At 46.9% G+C, this 19,199-nt stretch overlaps 2 protein-coding genes across 6 annotated transcripts in view; one reads left to right on the top strand and one right to left on the bottom strand.

Moving 5' to 3' along the window:
* The window catches only part of PI4KA (phosphatidylinositol 4-kinase alpha), a 150,728-nt gene that overhangs the window by 66,758 nt on the left and 64,771 nt on the right, over positions 1-19,199 (top strand). The gene's annotated exons all lie outside the window — the stretch shown is intronic.
* On the bottom strand, positions 4,284-17,888 carry SERPIND1 (serpin family D member 1). Its single transcript, XM_031007559.3, has 5 exons — positions 17,819-17,888; positions 11,785-12,689; positions 7,758-8,031; positions 5,855-5,999; positions 4,284-5,129 (listed from the first exon to the last, which is right to left on the bottom strand). The coding sequence occupies exons 2-5, from the start codon at positions 12,671-12,673 to the stop codon at positions 4,938-4,940; spliced, it is 1,500 nt and encodes a 499-aa protein (XP_030863419.1). The 5' UTR covers positions 12,674-12,689; positions 17,819-17,888; the 3' UTR covers positions 4,284-4,937.

Genomic DNA, 19,199 nt, shown 5'->3' with positions numbered 1-19,199 from the left:
GTCATGCCTCAGTCTCCCGAGTACCTGGGATTACAAGCACGCCCTACCACGCATGGCTAATTTTTGTATTTTTAGTAGAGATGGGGTTTCACCATGTTGGCCAGGCTGGTCTCGAACTCCTGGCCTCAAGTGATCCACCTGCCTTGGCCTCCCAAAGTGCTGGGATTACAGGTACGAGCTGCCGCGCCCGGCCTGCCATGGTATTTTTCATGGACACCCCCATTGGTTGATTTATTTTTATTTTTATTGTTTTTGAGACAGGGTCTCATTCTGGCACCTAGATTGGAGTGCAGTGGCACAGTATCAGCCCACTGCAGCCTGGACCTCTGGAGCTCAAGCAGTCTTCCCACCTCAGCCTTCCAAGTAGCTGGGACTACAGGTGCACATCACCATTCTCAGCTACTTTTTCTATTTTTTTGTAGAGATAGGGTTTTGCTATGTTGCCCAGGCTTGTCTCGAACTTCTGAGCTCATGTGATCTGCCCCACTTCAGCCTCTCTTAGTGCTGGGATTACAGGCGTGAACCACCATGCCTGGCCCCATTGGTTGATTTTTCAAAACAGAAATTTTCCCACTGTGTAGTTAATGTTGAGTAGTGTATGCTTGTGTGTTTAAAGTGCTGTTGTATGTGGGCCTTTTGTGTGGCCTGGAGGGAAAACTAAGGGGCATGAAGCCCAAGGCACTCTCTTGGCAGCAGGCTCTGCAGGAGAGCAAGTTTTAGGCAGACAGGGAGGATGCTTAGGGCAACACTAAAATCAGTGAGTTCCAGGATCTTTGACCATCAGAATTTGATGACCTGTATTCTTGTGAACTTTCAAATATGTTGAGCAGTTGTCATTTAGAGCTTAATATATGCATAGTGGAAATCTGTCAGGCACTTTGCACTTTAGGGAAGCAGTGAGTGGTGAGGTTGGTTGAATTACACAAATTTGAGGGTCACAGGGTTCCAGGTTGGACTCCTGGTCCTACATGTGGGATCGTGTGTGAGCCTGCGCCTCTCCGGGCTGCTGGGGTGGGTGGTACAGGCAGAACTGTTATCTGTGATAGCTTAGCACATGCTCATTTAAATACTCCCCTGATGTGACCTTTTACATGAGTAGAATAAGTGTATTTTTAGTGAAAGTTAATGGTTATATTATGGGGGAGGAAACAAATATTTGATTTTATTGCTCAACAAAGAGCACAGAGATCATGGGTCCTTGCATTTACTTTAAGGTTACCCCTTGGACCTTCTGGAAGAAACTAGTTTCCAGAGGTGGTTTTTTTGGGGGTGTGTGTGTGTGTGTGTGTGTGTGTGTATGTTTGGTTTTTTAAAATTTTTTTATTTTTATTTTTATTTTTGAGACAGAGTCTCACTCTGTCACCCAGACTGGAGTGCAGTGGCGTGATTTTGGCTCACTGCAACTTCCATCTCCTGGGTTCAAGCTATTCTCCTGCCTCAGCCTTCCAAGCAGCTGGAATTACAGGTGTGCACCACCATGCACGGCTAATTTTTGTATTTTTAGTAGAAATCAGTTTTTGCCATGTTCACCAGGCTGGTCTCAAACTCCTTGTTTCAAGTGATCCACCTGCCTCAGCCTCCCAAAGTGCTGGGATTACAGGTGTGAGCCACCACTCCTGGCCTACTTATTTTATTTTTTAAAAGAAAGATATACTCTATTTTGTATATAGAGTATATTCTGTGACCTTTGATGACACAGTGTCTCAGATTACTCTGTTGAATGGAAGTACCAGTGGATTTGGGGCAGGAAGCCTGGGTTTTGGCCCTAATGCAGCTGTTCTCAGTGACTTTGAGGGAGTTGCTAGGAAGCTGGGTCGTACAATCTCTGAGGCTCCTTCCTGGCTAGGTTTGGTGATCTTTGTACTGCAACTTTGTGAATAATATTTCTTCAGAGATGTCATTGATTAAATTACTTCAGTTGTTATTTACCTTGTTAGTTAAACGTTTTGAATGGTATCTAATGCTTAGAGACTTAGTTGTTCCACTGTCATATAATAGTGATTTAATAAGATGCACCTCCTTCTGGAAAAACATTCATGTATTTCACTGAGAGCAAGTTTATTTGTGTCACCGGTCACTTTTGTGGCCTTGGAGGGTTTACTTATTTTCTCAGTGCCTGCAAAACCAGGTGTGTGTGGATTAGCATGTTTTAGGTCACAGAGAACCTTTTTGAAAACTGTGCACTCTCTGTCCATGGAAATCCGTATTATTCTCAAGATTTTGCATGTAACTTCAGGAAGTTAAATGGAAGCAATCTACCCAAGGCTCCCCAGTTAAGAAGGCCTGGCTTACGTACTCTCTTAGATTGAGAATAACGTGACAACCTTTCCTAGTTCTTGCTAAAACCAAGCAGTGATCTAAATGCTTTCCAGACCAGGCACGGTGGCTTACACCTGTAATCCCAACACTTTGGGAGGCCAAGGTGGGCAGATCACATGAGGTCAGGAGTTTGAGACCAGCCTGTCCAACATGGTGAAACCTCATCTCTGCTAAAAATACAAAAATTAGCCAGGCGTGGTGGCACGTGCCTGTAGTCCCAGCTACTCGGGAGGCTTAGGCAGGAGAATTGCTTGAACCCAGGAGGCGGAGGTTGCAGTGAGCCAGGATTGTGCCGTTGCACTCCAGCCTGGGCAACAGAGCGAGACTCCATCTCAAAAAAATAAAATAAATGAATGAATAAATGAATAAATAAATAAATAAATGCTTTCTAGACATTAATTTAATTAATCCTCACAGCAATCCCTCAAGGTAAGTGCTGCTAGTCTCCCCATTTTACAGATGAGGATACTGAGGCACAGAACCTGCTACTAGAGTTTCATAGCTACTAGATGGCAGAGCCAGGATTCAAACCAGGCAGCCTGGCTCAGAGCCTGTGTTCTGAATGAATACTCTCCTGCTTTGAGTAACAGATGGGCTAGTTTCTGTAAGAGGGGATCTGAGAGATTCTGAGTGGGTATACATGAACAAAAGCATTGAAACGGGGGTGTCCGGATGCTCAAGAGTGTGGAGGACTCCACACCGGCTGTAGCAGAGAGGGCGCTGGGTGAGCAGAAGTGACCACTGCCTTTCTGGGTATGGGACAGACATGGCAAAGGACTAAAAGGGTTTTTTGAGATTATTACGTTTAGAAATGAGAAGAGCCAAAAGAAAGCTGCAGCAAGATGAGAAATATAGGACAGGCACCAGAAAAGAAGAGTGGTGAAGCAGGTTGGAGAATGACAGAAAAGAAGAGTGGTGAAGCAGTTTGGAGAATGACAGAAAAGAAGAGTGGTGAAGCAGATTGGAGAATGAATTGAAGGAGTGGGCCATCCGCAGCATCAGGGCTCACCAGGAAGCTGAGAGGATGGCTTGGGGCAATTCACCCAGCCCCTGCACCGTCTGCTCTCAGCAGAGTAAGGAGGCAGAGCCCGGTGTGGGAAGTCAGGAAGGGAGCAGGGGAAAGCAGGGCTGCAGGGTCCCCCTGCCTGGGTGTGGATTCAGGTCTCAGGCAGAGGCCTTCCCTTCTGTGAGCTGAAATTGCTTCTGCAGCTGTAAAAAGGAGGGGTAACAGTGCCAGCCCCCTAGGGATTGAGGGTAAGGAGACTCTGTGAGATAACCCACAGGCACGCCTACACAGGGCAGTGATGTTCCCCTTCCGTCCCTACTCCCTTTTACCACTCTTCTTACTGGTATTGGTCTCATGGGGTCAGAAGCCTGTGACAGGACTCCTTGTGTGGTCCCTGGAGTCCAGCCAACCTGCACTTGAACCCAGCCCCACTACTTCAGCATCTTGGACAGGTTTCAGAACTCTTCCAACCCTTGTCTTCCTCATCTGCCAGGCTGTGTGGGTTACAGTTAGACACCTGCACACAGCACCTGGGACCGTCAGTCATCCCCTCACTGAAAGAGCACTGGCACTCTTGCGTGCTGAACAGCCTCTGTGGATTTCACTTGTCTTACCTAGGGATTGAAGGATCCAGAAACATATTCCTCAGGTGTCATCTGCTCTGTCAAACCAGACCCACTGCAGGACCAGGTATGAGGGATGAAAGCTGCAGCAGCCTGGCATAGACTGTGGGAGCCCTGGGGCTTGTGTGCCACTTAGCACCCCACAGTCCTGGGGTACTGCACAGACCCTCCCCAGGATTCAGCACACACCTGTCCTGTCCTGAGAACATGCTGCTGTGGCACATTGTGGTGCTCAAGTGACTTCCTGTCAGCCTTTATCATACCTGGAGTTGTCCAGGAATTTGGATTTGGCTTTTGATATTTGAGCTTCAAAAAATAGAGAATTATAACAGATACACAGTAAATGTGGCTACATTTATTTATCTCTAGTATGGGAGACATGGCACACACTGTCCTCCAGGTCACAGGGAGGCAACAGCAGGAGGGACTGATGGCATTCATCATGGATTTGAAAGGTCAGGCTTTGAGAAAATTAAGCCCTAACATTAGCCCAGGGCACCCCTCATATGTCTTGAGGTGGCTTCTTCCCTGGACATCAAGAATGGTGCTAGTTGTGTACCCTTCTTGGGAGAGGTAAGGAATTAGTCACACCACTCATTTCTGTGCTTGGTATTCAGATGAGGGGCCTGGTGGAGAAAGGCTTGAGTGACAGAGTCAGGTGTGCAAGGATGGGGTCACTGGAGCGGGAGGTGCTTAGGACGCGCTGCTCAGGTTTGCTGTGAAGAGTGGGGAGGTGAGACCCTCTAGGTAACAGCAGACACACTACAGTTACAGTGACTTCTATGAGCTTACAGCATGGGCTATTGTGCAGAATTGATTCCAACAAGCCTCTCTTCTTGGTCGTTTCTAAGCTCCTCTCATATGGGCCTCGAATTCAGATTGGTAGCGTAAACTACGTAAATGATGCCAGAACATCTCTGTTCTCATTGTTGGAATGGAAACAAAATGAGGGTGCCCCCAGGGCACTTCAGACACCCAGACCTCCACCTCTAGGACCTGCTGGGGTTGGCCACTCTTCCCATGAAGAGCAGGCAGCTGGTGCGGTGCTCGTAGATGAGGAAAAGAAAGGGGCGGTCGACAGTGAAGCGGACTTGGGTGGACAGCGGCATGAACCCCACCGTGGTCACAGTGGTGGCTTGGGTGCCTTCCTCGTTCACTGTGATCGTGCCTTGGTGCTTGAACTGTTTGGAAAGGAAAGTTGTCAGATTCTGGAGGTCAGCACACAGAGGGCTAGAGTGCCCAGCACAATCTCATGTCATTCAGGGAAAGGATCCAAAGACAACATGTAAGGTGGAAATCACAGCTGGTCAGGGTCACTCTTGAAAATATCTGTCACCACCTGTCAGGGGCAGCCATTGCACTTAGAGGCCGGCTAGGTTCATGTTCCCTCTTGGCAGTGCCTGTGGTCTGAGGGTCGTGGGGGCTGGTGCAGGACAGCCACCCCAGCTCCAGCTCCCCACACTGCTGCACACTTCCCTGGGACGGGGAACTGGGTCTGCGGCACTGTTTGGACTGGTGTTCTCTCTCTTTTGCTGAGTGCCTGATTGGTTTAAGTTAAGTATGTGTATAGTGTGGTGTTTAATGGCTCTTTCATGATTTGGCTGGGGGTAGCTATTTCCCAGACCGCAGCACGTGTCTCCCCTGTCTCTGGTGTCAGTGGGAGTGGGGCTCACCCCATGGCTGCTCTTGGGACCTCCCTGCCCAGTAAGTGTCTGCCAGGTGCCGTGCTGTCCAGCTGGCATCCATGAAACTAGGAATTCTGTGTACCCCACCCAGGCCGAAGAGCAGACTGAGCACTCCAAGCTGGGACATCAGATTGGGGGGTGGGTAGGAAGGGCAAGTGGAGGTGGGGCTGTGCTGAGGCAGACCCTGGAGACGGGTCGGGGGTGGACAAGGGAGTGGTTACCAGGTCGATGGCGATCCTTTGGTCTGAGATGCCTGCCATGTTGCCATTTTTGTCAAACAGCGTCGTGATCCCCATCAACTTCAGGGACTCCACTAGATTGTAGTTCTTCTCCAGCTTGAATTTCGGCAGAAGCACTTCTCGAGTTCTAGACAGAAAAGGAAAGGGGGGCCCAGTTTTATTGAACCACAAGTTACAAAAGAATCATGATTTTCCCTTTAAAGGGCCACGGGTTATATTTATCACAGAATTGATACAGCATTTATTAAACTTTATATTCCGGGACTGTCAGTTGAGGATTTTAGGAAGCCCACTCCATTGTAATTCCGCTACTGAAAACTGAGGTGTGTTTTCTGTTGCATGATTATTTCCTGGAAACTGTGTGGTTCGTTTCCTATCTTCAAGGTTAGCAGCAGAACTCTTCCTGGTTTGTGGTTTAAAAAGGCATCTAAAATAATTCTCTGGTTTGGTTTCCCAATTTTAGGCATTTGGTTTTTTTTTGTAATTAAGGAGTCGAATATCTGGTAGTGTACTTTTAAAAAGAACCTTTCCTGTATATACTAGACAATGCTGAACATTCTCAATCTTTGCCTCAATTTACTCAATCCCTAAGGGGGTGGATAGCAACAGTAGTGCCTGTGGAGTCAGTCTGGCACTTTGCAGGGGATGAAGAGATTTAAGGTGCAATCCCAGCTGGATGGGCAGGAAGGCTTGATCTTCTTCACTCTTTTATCTAGCTCATACCTGACACCAAGTAAGATCTCAATTAAAAGTCAAATGGGCCAGGCACAGCGGCTCACGCCTGTTAATCCCAGCACTTTGGAAGGCCAAGGCAGGAGGACTGCCTGAGACCAGGAGTTCAAGACCAGCCTGGGCAACACAGCGAGACCTCATCTCTACCAAAAAAAATTTAATTAGCTGGGCATGAAGGTGCACGCCTGTAGTTTCAACTATTCAGGAGGCTGAGGTGAGAGGATCACTTAAGTTCAGGAGGTTGAGGCTGCAGTGAGCCATGATGATGCCACTGCACTGCAGCCTGGGTGACAGAACAAGATCCTGTCTCAAAAAAAAAAAAAAAAAAAAAAAAAGATGCAGTCCCTTTCTCAAGAGCTGCCGGGCTGCAGGGAGGAATGGAAGGAGGCAGGTACAGAAGGGACGTTGTTAAGGAAAAATTCACAGAGCATGATGACTGGCTACCCGGGCAAATACCTTCCTCTGAGAGCCTACTTTTCTCAGTTTGGTTGCATATGTTTGTATTCTTGTCCTATAAGGAGGTTCAAACCAGAATCACTTCTTCATATGGGCCTAGCCAGTATCCAGTAAAACAGAAATAAGACCTCTCCATTCTTTCTGCCATGACCAATAATAATCTCAATAAGTACTTAACACCTGCAGTTTTAACTACAGAGTAATGAATATTAATAGAGGAAATCATGAATGATGTGTCCTCGGTAGGCTAAGAGGACCTTGGAATTTCCTGGGCAGGGAAGAGTTGAGCCAATCTTTTTTTGAGTGCCTCCTAGGTTCCAAGTACTGGGAGGGGCGCTCAGCATCGCTGATTCTGTTATTTTCTCGAGTGACCCAGGGAAGTAATGGAATTATCCCCATTTTAGGGATGATGAAGCTGGGACTCAAAGCCACAAAGCAAGCACCAAGCTGTCTAAGTCATCTGCCCCTAACTTCTGAAACTGGCCCCTAGAGGGCAGATGTGTCCCTTATGAATGCTCTCTAATCATCTCTCATCTCAAGCAACAAATTGGGGCTGAATTAACAGAGTGGCCCTGTATGGAAGTTCTTGGGTACTTGTACATAATTCTCCCTTTTTAAAAAAAGATCCATTTTCCAGTATTCCCAGACACCCCCAGCATCTGGGAGATCAAAAGAACAAACACACAGTGTGAAATACCTGTTTGTCATGCTTTTTTGCCATCTCTCCACCACCCGGGGTGTCAGTTGCGCTTCGAGGGTCTTCATCCCAGACATCTTGTGTGGGACCACAATTAGCATGCTGATGCCCCCCACGTATTCCAGCTGGAGGATGTCGCAGTCCAGCTCCTGGTCATTTGCTGCGAGGAAGTTCCCCTTGGTCTGCATCATGGAAACCTTAACTACCTCTCTCTCATTCAGCCGGAAGTTGTGGTTGTGTGTCATTTCCACTGGGAATTTATTCACCCAGGATCCTGTAAAGGCCACAGGAAGAGGCTGTTATGAGAAGGTTCCTTTAGGGAAATCGTCTCACCCTTGAGAGTGAATCTGATTTCCCTGGAGGCTTCATTCAGATAGCCGGCCTGCCGACCCCACAGTCTCTTGATTCCTGAGGCCTGGTTTGGGCAGAAATTTGCATTTCTAACAAGAGAGGTTAACAAGAGGTTACCCGGACTGGAATAGTTTCTGGATTAGGGTCTGATATGAACTAGTTGTTTGACCATGGTAAGGCACCTAACTCGCTTCTATTTCTTCATCTGTCACATCTGTCAAATGAGTAACTTTGAGCTCTTTCCAGCTTTTATTACTGTTATTATTATTTGGTTTTTGAGACCAGGTCTCACTGTGTCATGCAGGCTGGAGTGCAGCGATGCCATCATAGCTCACTGCAGCCTCACACTCCTAGGCTCAAGGAATCCTCCTGCCTCAGCCTCCCTCCCCAGTAGCTTGGACTACAAGCACATGCCATGCCTGGCTATTTTTTCTTTCTGTCTTTTTTTTTTTTTGATTGTAGATGGGGTCTTGCTATGTTACCTAGGCTGGTCTCAAACCCTTGGCCTCAAGCAATCCTCCTGCCTCAGCCTTCCAAAGCACTGGGATTATAGGCATGAGCCACCCTGCCAGCCTCAGCTCTGTCTTGATGGCCCTCATCCCTCACACTGTGATTCTGTAGTGACTAACAAGACATTTGGGTGATGCCATGTTGCCCTTAGGATCACCACTGTAGATATGGGGACAGTCCTGTGTATCCAGGAATAAGCCCATGTCTGTGTTAGCTCTAAGATGCGAGTAACTAATAGTAATGGGTGACTAGTAGTTGAGAACTGGCCATGTGCCGGGCATTCTTCTCCGCACCTTTCCTGTATTATCTCATTTCTGCTCCTAGCAACATGCAAGTTGTGTGCTTTTTGTTATCCCTGTTTTACATATGAGGAAACAGAGGCACAAAGAAGTGAAGTAACTTGTTCAAGGTTTCTAGCTGGTGGGTAGAGCAGCCAGGATGAGATGAGCAGGAGGTGTCTTGGAGGTTGAAGTACCAGACAGCTCCTGTCTGCCTGTGAGTGAAGCTCGATTCCCTTCTCCCTGAGTCTGCCTCACCCAGGGTTTCTCAACCTCAGCATTTTTGACATTTGGGCCAGAAAATAGTCTGTGGCAATGTGGGCTGCCCTGTGCATGGTAGGGTGTTTAGCAACATCCCCAGCCTCCCCCTTCTAGATACCAGTAATGCTTACTCCAACCCCCCAGGTTGTGACAACCAAAAGTGTCTTCAGACCTTGGGGACAAAATTGCTCTTTCGGGAATCATGGCCCTTTCAGTTTGGATGGAGCTGTCCCATGTCTCTTGGGATTCTTTCCTTCTGACTTCCTCATGAGAGCCTGCCTCTGTTTATTGTGCTTTACAAAGTGATTATCACATTAAAATTAGAACAAAATTAGTGATGGAGATGATTCCATATGAAATTAAGTGAAATTAAAATTACACTTCTAGACACTCCTCCCCTTTGAGAAGCATCCACGAATGATTGGGTACTCCTAGCATTTGATCCGTTGTGATGCCCAGCATTGAGTGACTATTCTCATGATGGGGAAAGGAAGCAGAAGCATTTGCATGTGTGTTTACACTGTGGTATGACACGGGTTACTGTGTTTAGGAGATTGTCAACTGACCATGCCTGATCATTTCTCCACCTCCATGCAGGCAGGGATGGCTCACTGCTGTACTTCTCTGCCTGTCCCTGAACCCGCAGCCAGGGCTAATGCAGAGGCTCTTTGGTGTACTTGGGGGGCTCCAACAGACCAGTAGGTGGGAGGACTTTGATGCTGCCAAAAATGCTTCTGCCAGCCTGTTCTAAAGTCAGTCCTAAACATAGGTTATTTGCTAGTAGAAGTAAAATAAATGTCACTAACAATATCATATATGTTTATCATATTGTACTAGTATTGTAATCTACAGTTTCATTCCCTCATATTCGCTGAGCTCTTGCCATGTGCCACTCTATTGCATCGCCATCGCTTATGGTTCTTCCCTCGGCCCTGTCAGAGTGGGTGTTATCTCTGTGATAAAGATAAGGAAACTGAGTCATAGAGATGTTGAATGACTTGTCTGAGGTCACACAAACGAGAAGTGGTGAAACCGGCGCTTAGACTCTTGTTTGCTCAATTCCAAAACTTGTACTAATAACCTGTAATGAAAAGGATATATGTGTTCATCATGTACATGTGGTCTCTGGGTGTGTGTCTGCCACAAGCCTGTTAGAACTCAGCCTTTGATTCCACCCACAGGAGGCCAGCATTGTGCCTTGCCTTGGGGTGGAAATGTGGGTGTCAGAGTGACCCTGCTTGGCCTATCCAGCAGAATGCCTGCCTTGTAGAGCTGCAGGGGCCTCAGCCAAGGCACAGAGCAGGTGTGTGGACAGATCAGGAGGGTCTCTGGCCTCCTTTCCCTGAACGGAAGCCAGGAGCCGGGCGGAGTCTCCTTCCTTCGCCTGAGCTGCTATAAAACCACGGGAGCTAACTAGCAGAAAGCACTGGCCTCCAAGTACTGCCCTTTGCAGGTACCTGGTAGTCCTTGGTGGCAAAGAGAAGTGGTTGTGTGTCACCGCAATTAGTCCTGAAGCCGAACCATTCCTCGTGTCTCCCCTTCCACACTCTCAGCTTAGAGAGTAAAGTAGAGGTTTCTTCTGGTCTGGTCCAGGTGAGGATATTTGAAAAGAGAGGTTTGGATTTTACAAATCCATGCTTATTTATTCCTAGGATTCCAGGGGTCCTATGTGTGTGTGATGGGTGTGGGGTGACCTCCTTAAAAAGTGCCCTTGTGCTCAGCCCAGAACAGTTGCTGGGGAAATAGTAATTTATTTCTCCATCCCACCTGCCCAGTAGTTCAAAAGTATCCTGAAAAGCACTTGTAGGTGTCAATGTCAGCTGCTCAAGCTGAATAGTTCACAGGTGCATTTCTTTAGCCTTTTGTCTATATTCCTGCTTATTGATAATTGGGAAAGGAAAAGAGAAAACTCAAATCCAGGCTGGCCAGATGCTAAAACAGTTTTTGTATTATTTCTTCCGATTTAACAGATTGCTAGGGTTGGCCTCCCTGGGTTCAGCTTTGGCTCTGCCCCTTAATAACTGGGTGCCCTTGGAGCATCGTTTTACTTCTTTTTTTTTTTGAAATGGAGTCTCACTCTGTCGTCCAGGCTAGAGTGCAGTGGCACAGTCTCGGCTCACTGCAATCTCTGCCTTCCAGGTTCAAGTGATTCTCCTGCCTCAGCCTCCCAAGTAGCTGGGAGTACAGGCACCCACCACCAGGCCCAGCTAATTTTTGTATTTTTAGTAGAGCCAGGGTTTCACCATGTTGGTCTGTTGGTCAGGCTGATCTCGAACTCCTGACCTCAAGTGATCTGCCTGCCTCGGCCTCCCAAAGGCTGGGATTACAGGCGTGAGCCACCGCGCCCAGCCCATCCTTTTACTTCCTGCCTTGGTGGCTTCTTCTGTAAAATGGGGATGCTAATAACAGTGATGACCTCACAAGGCTGTGTTAAAGCACAGAGTTAGGGCTCAGTAAGTGTCAGATGCTACTGTCACTTCAGCTTGGCCTTCCCTGTCCCTGTTCCAGAGTCAATCTTGTGTCTAGTTTTCCTGGATAAATTATAGCTACAGTATAGTTCTTGGCATTCAATCTACCCACATACAAAAATAGTATGTTGTGGGTTTGCTGTGAGAACTGCTTCTTACCTTTGAAGTAGATGCAGTTGAGAATCATCATCTGGGTAGCAGGGTCTATATTCTCCAGAGCATCTTTTATGAGGCCCTTGGTGAGCTTCATGATATGGTTGTTGGTTTTTGATATGAAGGCAGGGTCTGAGAAGTCAGCTCTCTGGGCCTCAGCAAAGTAATACTCTCTTACTTTAGTTTTGAAGTCAAGCAGGATTGGAAACTGCTTCTGGATATAAAGGTCATTGACTGACCGCAGTGTGTACCCAAAATTCCTCCTGAAGAGGCGATGAGTCAGCTTACGGAAGAGATTATGAATGGTCGTGATTTCATACTTGCTGCTGGCATTAACAAAGTCTTTAAAATGCAAAATCGAGTGCACTTGTTCATGGGTCTCTCCCTTCAGACCTAAGGAAATCATACCCATCGCAGTAGAAATGCCAACGGGTGCTATGAAGATGTTATCGAAAGTGTTGACCTGGTCTTTCAGCACTCGGTAGAGGTTGAAAGCGAACTTGGCGTTGAGGATGTTAAGACGCTGGATCCGACTCTTGCCATGAAAAAGCTGGAGGATGTTCCCAGCACTCACATCAGAGTCTGTCGGGGAAACTGACAGACTGTCGACGATGTCGATGTAGTCGTCGTCTTCACTGAATATCTTCTCCAGGTCCAGATAGTCGTCATCCTCCTCCCCCTCTGGAATCCAGTCGTTGGTGACGGTGTTTTCCTTGTGGAAGTCAGCAGGGAGAAGAGGCATGCTCAGGTTTTTGTTATTTAACTGCTCCCACTGGGGATCTGCAGACTGAGCAGTTTCCCCTCCTTTCTCTAGCTGATCCAGCGGGCCTTTGCTCCCACCCCACACAGATGTTATGATGAGGAAAATGAGAAGTGCGTGGAACGAGTGTTTCATTTTGGCAGAGCTAAAGCTGGGAGGGAAAACAGAACACAGTGAAAGGCGGCCTGGCTGATCCGCACCCCGCTGCAGCATCCACATGGCAGGTTCCCTGTGGCTTTGACCCAGGAAGAGGCCCTCACAGCATTAGTTCTTAACCGTTTTAGGATCATGGACTTTAAGAGAATCTGATGTAGATAAACAGACACCCCACCTTTGATGTGGGACTCATAAACCTCAATGAAGGGTCCGCGGGCCCCTTGATGAAAATCCCTTCTTTAAAGGTTTGCAAAACTAACCCTCTAGAATCCTGGGAGCTCAGGCATCCTGGGGAGGAGTTTGTTTTTCTCCAGACACCTTGTCCACCACCTCCAGACAGTGTTTAGGTACCAGAGACGAAGTTCCCACCACGGGCTCATGGACCAGTCAGGACAGATGGGACAGACGTGCAGTAAAGCGAAGGCTCTCAAAATAATGCTGCCAGAGCACATGGGGGTACGGAAAGGGGTGTGGCTCTACCCTGTGTGGTAGGAGTGGAAGTGCCCAGAGAGTCAGGGAAACCTCACTAAGAGCTGGGCTTGAGTGGGCACCTGGGGCTGGTGATTGGAGAGTACCCAGAAGGGATGTGCATTAGAGGGACTCAGCCATGCCTGTGTGACTCACACCATTCCACCTTTGCAGTGGAGATGCTGTTGAAAAGTGCCCATGGGCCAGGCTTTCTGAAAACATATTCTAAAGATACTTGAAATTTGTGCAATCTTTGGGGTTGTTTAATTCGTTGTTTTGTTGTTGTTGTTGTTGTATTTGGCTTTTGTTGTTTTTATTTTTTGAAATGGAGTCTCGCTCTGTCACCCAGGCTGGAGTGCAGTGGCGCGATCTCGGCCTACTGCAACTTCGGCCTCCTGGACTCAAGCAATTCTCTTGCCTCAGCCTCCCAAGTAGCTGGGACTACAGGTGCACACCACCACGCCTGGTTAATTTTTGTATTTTGTTTAGTAGAGATGGGGTTTCGCTGTGTTGGCCAGGCTGGTCTCAAACTCCTGACCTCAGGTGATCCACCTCAGCCCCCCAAAGTGCTGGGATTACAGGCATAAGCCACCACGCCTGACCTGGGGTTGTTTAATTTGCAAAAGATTTGGAACTTGTCTAGTGCTGAGACCCCCTCAGGGCGTAGTGAGGTGTTGTGGTGGCAGCCCCAGAGGTGATATCACTTGCTGCAGGTATACTTTTTTCTCCTTTGTATCTCTTAGACAATAGCTCCCACTGCTGTCAGGAGCAACTAAATCTTCTATGTTACTGCTTCTAACACAGGGTTAGAAACGAGATAAAGTCTGTGTGAGGTTGATGTCAGCAAGCTCTTACTCAAGACCTGAGGGGCACTGCCTTTATTTAAGTAAACAAGATAAGCTTTTAGCACAGAGGCATTATGGCAGTCCTGTCTTTATTTGTTCCTCTGACTCGTTCAGAGGAGGATCTGACTTGGCCTGTCAAATCTGTTTTGACTGCCAAGTCCTTTGTCTTTCTCTTGCTTACTTCCTGATTATTAACTGCACTCTGGTTAGATGAGCTTTGATGATTCCATGTTTTGCCAGGACAGTGACCATAGGTGTTTATAGTGCTGACTCAGACAGGTAATACATGGTCCCAACTTCTAATCACCCCAGAAAGAACTGCCGGCCAGGCGCTGTGGCTTACACCTATAATCCCAACACTGGGAGGCCAAGGCAGGAAGATCACTTGAGCCCAGGAGCTCAAGACCAGTGTGGGCAACATAGCAAGACCTCATCTCTGTGAAAAATTAAATAAATAGGCTGGGCGCGGTGGCTCAGGTCAGTAATCCCAGCACTTTGGGAGGCCGAGGTGGGCGGATCATCTGAGGTCGGGAGTTGGAGACCAGCCTGGCCAACATGGAGAAACCCTGTCTCTACAAAAAATACAAAAAAATTAGCCGGCGTGGTGGCGCATGCCTGTAATCCCAGCTACTTAGGAGGCTGAGGCAGGAGAATCGTTTGAATTCAGGAGGCAGAGGTTGCGGTGAGCTAAGATCACACCATTGCACTCCAGCCTGGGCAAAAAGAGCGAAACTCCGTCTCAAAAAAAAAAAAAAAAAAAAGAAAAGAAAAATAATTAGCCTGGTGTGATCGCACACGCCTGTGGTCCCGTCTACTTGGGAGGCTGAAGTAGGAGGATCACTTGAGTCTGCAGTGAGCCATGATCACGCCACTACTGCACTCCAACCTGGGGGATAGAGTGAGTCCTTATCTCAAAGAACAGAAAACAAAAAAACAAAAAAAACTGCCTTTTGTTAAGCTTATTTTGTGTCTGTGACCATTTCCTATAAGATAGATATTTGAGGCCCAGAATATCTGCTGCCAGTTGAGGCCAGGTAAGAGTTACTGGCTGCTCTTGTTAAGCAAATATTTGAACTCAGTAGGCCTGAAGATGGGGTAACTGTTCGGATACTCTGCTTGAAATGCTGTCAGCGTGGTTAATGTTGATAATGGCCTCTGTTGGATGCCTGACACACTGTATAAGGCACTTCGTGTAACTTAGTTTCATCCTCCCGACATTTTATATATCAGGAGACTGAGCCTTTCGTCACTGTCACTAATAAGTGGCAGTGGCTAGATTCGAACCAAGTTGGTTGAGCCTCTAGCCCCACATCAAGCGCTCAGCCTTGTTCGCTCTGGAGTACCAGGATGCTTGAGCAGCTTCCTAGCTGTTTTCCCAGTGCCAGTCCCATTCCTTGGGTCTTCCCCTTATAATACTGTTGAAATAGTAAGTTCAAAGTTTGTTTTAGTCACAACTAAGAAAGACTTTTGAATTGCACATTTTGGAGCAGGAAAGTCACATTGTTTCTGACTCAAAATGCCTGTTGCCTTTTCCAGGTCCCCATCTCAGCACCTGCCTGAGGCTGCAGTGCCACTAGTTTACACATGGGAAAACAGTTTCTAGAAACAATTTCTTTTTATTTTTATTTTGAGACGGCGGGGTCTCACTCTGTCACCCAGGCTGGAGCGCAGTGGCACAATATTGGTTCACTGCCGCCTGTTCCTCTCAGGCTCAAGAGACCCTCCCACCTCAGCCTTTTGAAGTAGCTGGGACCACAGGTGTGTGCCACCACACCCAGTTAATTTTTTGTGTTTTTGGTAAAGATGGGGTTTTACCATGTTGCCCAGACAGGTCTCAAACTCCTGAGCTCAGGCAATTCGCCTGCCTTGGCCTCCCAAAGTGCTGGAATTACAGGTATGAGTTACCATGCTCGGCCTCTAGAAATGATTTCTAATGTATGTAGCTGCAAATAGAACTGGGCCCAGTTTCTGAATGGCACTTTGTGTAACTTAGCTTCATCCTCCCAGCATTTTACATATCAGGAGACTGTGTATCAATAGCAACACACTTTTAAAAGTCAGGAACAAAGAAAGTAAGCAGCTGGTAGAAGGCTCCTTGCCCAACTACACTTCAAGTGTCCTCCTCTTATCACTTCTTGGCCTTTTGGCTAAGATCAAGAAGGAGAAGACCAGGCATAGGGGCTCAGGCCTGTAATCTTAGCATCTTGGGAGGCCAAGGCAGGAGGATCGCTTGAGCCCAGGAGTTCAAGACCAGCTGGAGCAACATAGCAAGACCTCATCTCTATTTTAAAAAAGAAAGCCAAAAGAAGAAGGAACAAAGGGGGAAAATGTTTTCTTCTCAGATAAAAATAAGGTTAAAGAACAAAACAAAAACCAACTTGAATAAATAAGCATTCAGGAAAACGTATCTGCGGCCAGATAGAGTGGCAGAGTAAAGACATTCATGTTTTATCCCGGTATTCAGAAGTTATATTTGGAAACTTCTTATACCCTGTTCCCACATTATCTGATGAAAAGCCAAAAATAGTTTTCATCATTCCGTTACCAGAGGAAGGAGAAAATATCTCTGGTATCTTTTATGGATTGAAATTAAAGATCTGAAGGTAAATCTTCCTGTTGTTTTGCTATTTAGTATAACAAACATTGTAGAAGACGTTTAAAAACTATCACTAGGTTGTGATTAAATCCAGATTACTGTTTGAAGAGAAACAATATATTTTAAAGATAAATCATTCAAAAGTTTGTTTTGCTTTTTTTTTTCCTGGGAACTTCATATTGTGCTTTCTTGCTAATTGCCAGAGCTGGGTTGGCCTTTTCAGTCACGCATCAGAGCATAACACTTGATAAACCGTCATCCCTCCTGGTGTATGGTCTCCAGGCCCAACAGAGCAGGCAGAATGGGAGAGAAGTAACTGCCTAGAGTTTGGAAAACTTTTTATTTTGAAGTAACTTCAAACTTCCAAAAAAGTTGAAAGAATAGTGTAGTAGAACAACTCCTGTATACCCGTACCGAGATTTACCAGGTTTAAAATTTTGGAACCTTTGCCCTGTCATTATCTGTGTGTGTGTGTACGTACGTGTGTGTACTCACAGGCATGCACATACACATTTTTTCTTCTAGACCATTTGAGAGTAGGTCTATGTCTTGTTCCTCTAACATTTTTTCTTTTTTCTTCTTCTTTTTTTTTTTTTTTTCTTGACGGAGTCTAACTCTGTTGTCAAGGCTGGAGTGCAGTGGCACGATCTCGGCTCACTGCAACCTCCGCCTCCCGGGTTTAAGCGATTCTCCTGCCTCAGCCTCCTGAGTAGCTGGGATTACAGGCACATGCCACCACGCCCAGCTAATTTTTGTATTTTTAGTAGAGACTTGGCTTCACCATGTTGGTCAGGCTGGTCTTGAACTCCTGACCTCGTGATCCACCCGCCTCGGCCTCCCAAAGTGCTGGGATTACAGGCGTGAGCCACTGCACCCGGCCCCTCTAACCTTTAATACTAATACTTCAGGGAAAATACCTAAGAGCAAGGATATTCTCATACATAATCACAGGACAGTTATCCAATTCGATTAATTTAATATAAGTACAATATTTTCATCTGTCCCACAGCTCCTATTCTAATTTTGTCAACTGTCCCAACAATGGAACTGACAGAATTTTATAATAGGCACATTGAAAAATGAAACCATTTCCCACTTCTAAAACAGTGCAGAAAGCTTCTGAATTCTTAGTTTGCTAGAAAAATGAACCATTTGCCTATCGGTAAACACCACAAATAATTTATAATCAGCAGAAACATTAGAAACCCAACTTACCTCTGTGTTTCTGAGAAGTGGCGCTTCAGAGATGAAAGCAGCCAAGGTCATCAGTGGGATTTTGATGTGAACTTTGGTGCTGGGCTGTTGCTGCATATTTTCCAAAGTAAATAAGTCCCAATCCAAACACCAGGCAACTAGCTTGGTCAGCACAAACCCCCTCAGCTGTGCCTTTGATAACTGTAGAGTGGCTTGCAGCTCCTCATCTCCAGTTCTTAGAGCTGATACTTTGAGTATATGACGGTTACTGTGTTAGCATACACACATAGCCTTGGTGCAGGAGCAGCCCCTCTTGAGGTCACCACATAAACAAGGCGCTCTTCAGGCCTCTGGGGACCAGGCTGCATTGAGGGTAGCTGAAAGTAGAGACCATGCATCTGCCTCCAACTGTGTCTTCTCTTCTGGGATGATCACAGCATCTGCCCTCCACCTGCTCTCCAGGACTGATGTGGCTGGCTCAGCTACTAGGCGGGTGTCCCTGTCCTTCCAAGAGCTCGTTCCTCAGTGAAAGGTGGAGGAGAGAGGACAAAATTAGTGGCTTACAGAATAAGGAGATTGTGGCATGGACCTTTCTCCAGTCAAGGGTTGCTGTGTTTGTTGCCAGTAGGTGCAGCCCAGCACTCCTGTCTGTTGTGGGACAGATAGGACTATTACTGAGCAGTGCCTCCCAAATTCAGGGCCACTTAGGCATTCATGGGGATCTCTGAGGCTGTGATACATTTTGTGTTTATGGGTGTTTGTTTGTTTGTTTGTTTGTTTGTTTTGAGACAGAGTTTCACGCTGCTGCCCGTGCTGGAGTGCAGTGGTGCGATCTTAGCTCACTGCAACCTCTGTCTCCCAAGTTCAAGCGATTCTCCTGCCTTAGCCTCCTGAGTGGCTGAGATTACAGGCACACACCACCATGTCCAACTAATTTTTTGTATTTTTAGTAGAGACGGGGTTTCACTATGTTGGCCAGGCTGGTGTTGAACTCCTGGACTGAAGTGATCCTCCCGCCTCGGCCTCCCAAAGTGCTGGGATTACATGCGTGAGCCACCACGCCTGGCCCTATGTGTTTTTTGAGACAGGGTCTCACTCTGTCACCCAGGCTGGAGTGCAGTGGCGTGATCTTGGCTCACTGCAGCCTCAACCTCCCGAGCTGAAGCAATCCTCCTCACCTCAGCCCTGCAAGTAGCTGGGAATACAGGTGCACACCACCATGTCTAGCTAACTTTTGACTTTTTTGTAGAGACAGGGTCTCACTATGTTGCCTAGGCTGGTCTTGAACTCTTGGGCTCAAGTGATCCTCCTGCCTCAGCCTTGCAAAGTGCTGGGATTACAGGCATGAGTCACTGTGCCCGGCCTTATGATAATTTGTTTTTTAGTTTGTGTTTTAAATTTT

This window comes from Gorilla gorilla, chromosome 23 (genome assembly GCF_029281585.2).
Source record: "Gorilla gorilla gorilla isolate KB3781 chromosome 23, NHGRI_mGorGor1-v2.1_pri, whole genome shotgun sequence".
NCBI classification, from domain to species: domain Eukaryota; kingdom Metazoa; phylum Chordata; class Mammalia; order Primates; family Hominidae; genus Gorilla; species Gorilla gorilla.
This window is presented reverse-complemented; position numbering and strand designations above follow the sequence as displayed.

Bases quoted from the DNA above. Each gene is read 5' to 3' on its own strand.
- SERPIND1 (XM_031007559.3), bottom strand. From the start codon at position 12,673: ATGAAACACTCGTTCCACGCACTTCTCATTTTCCTCATCATAACATCT. The intron at 8,032-11,784 runs GTAAGAAGCAGT...TGGCCTTTACAG, and splicing joins CAACTGCATCTACTTCAAAG to GATCCTGGGTGAATAAATTC. The intron at 6,000-7,757 runs GTATTTCACACT...TTTTCTGTCTAG, and splicing joins CAAAAAAGCATGACAAACAG to AACTCGAGAAGTGCTTCTGC.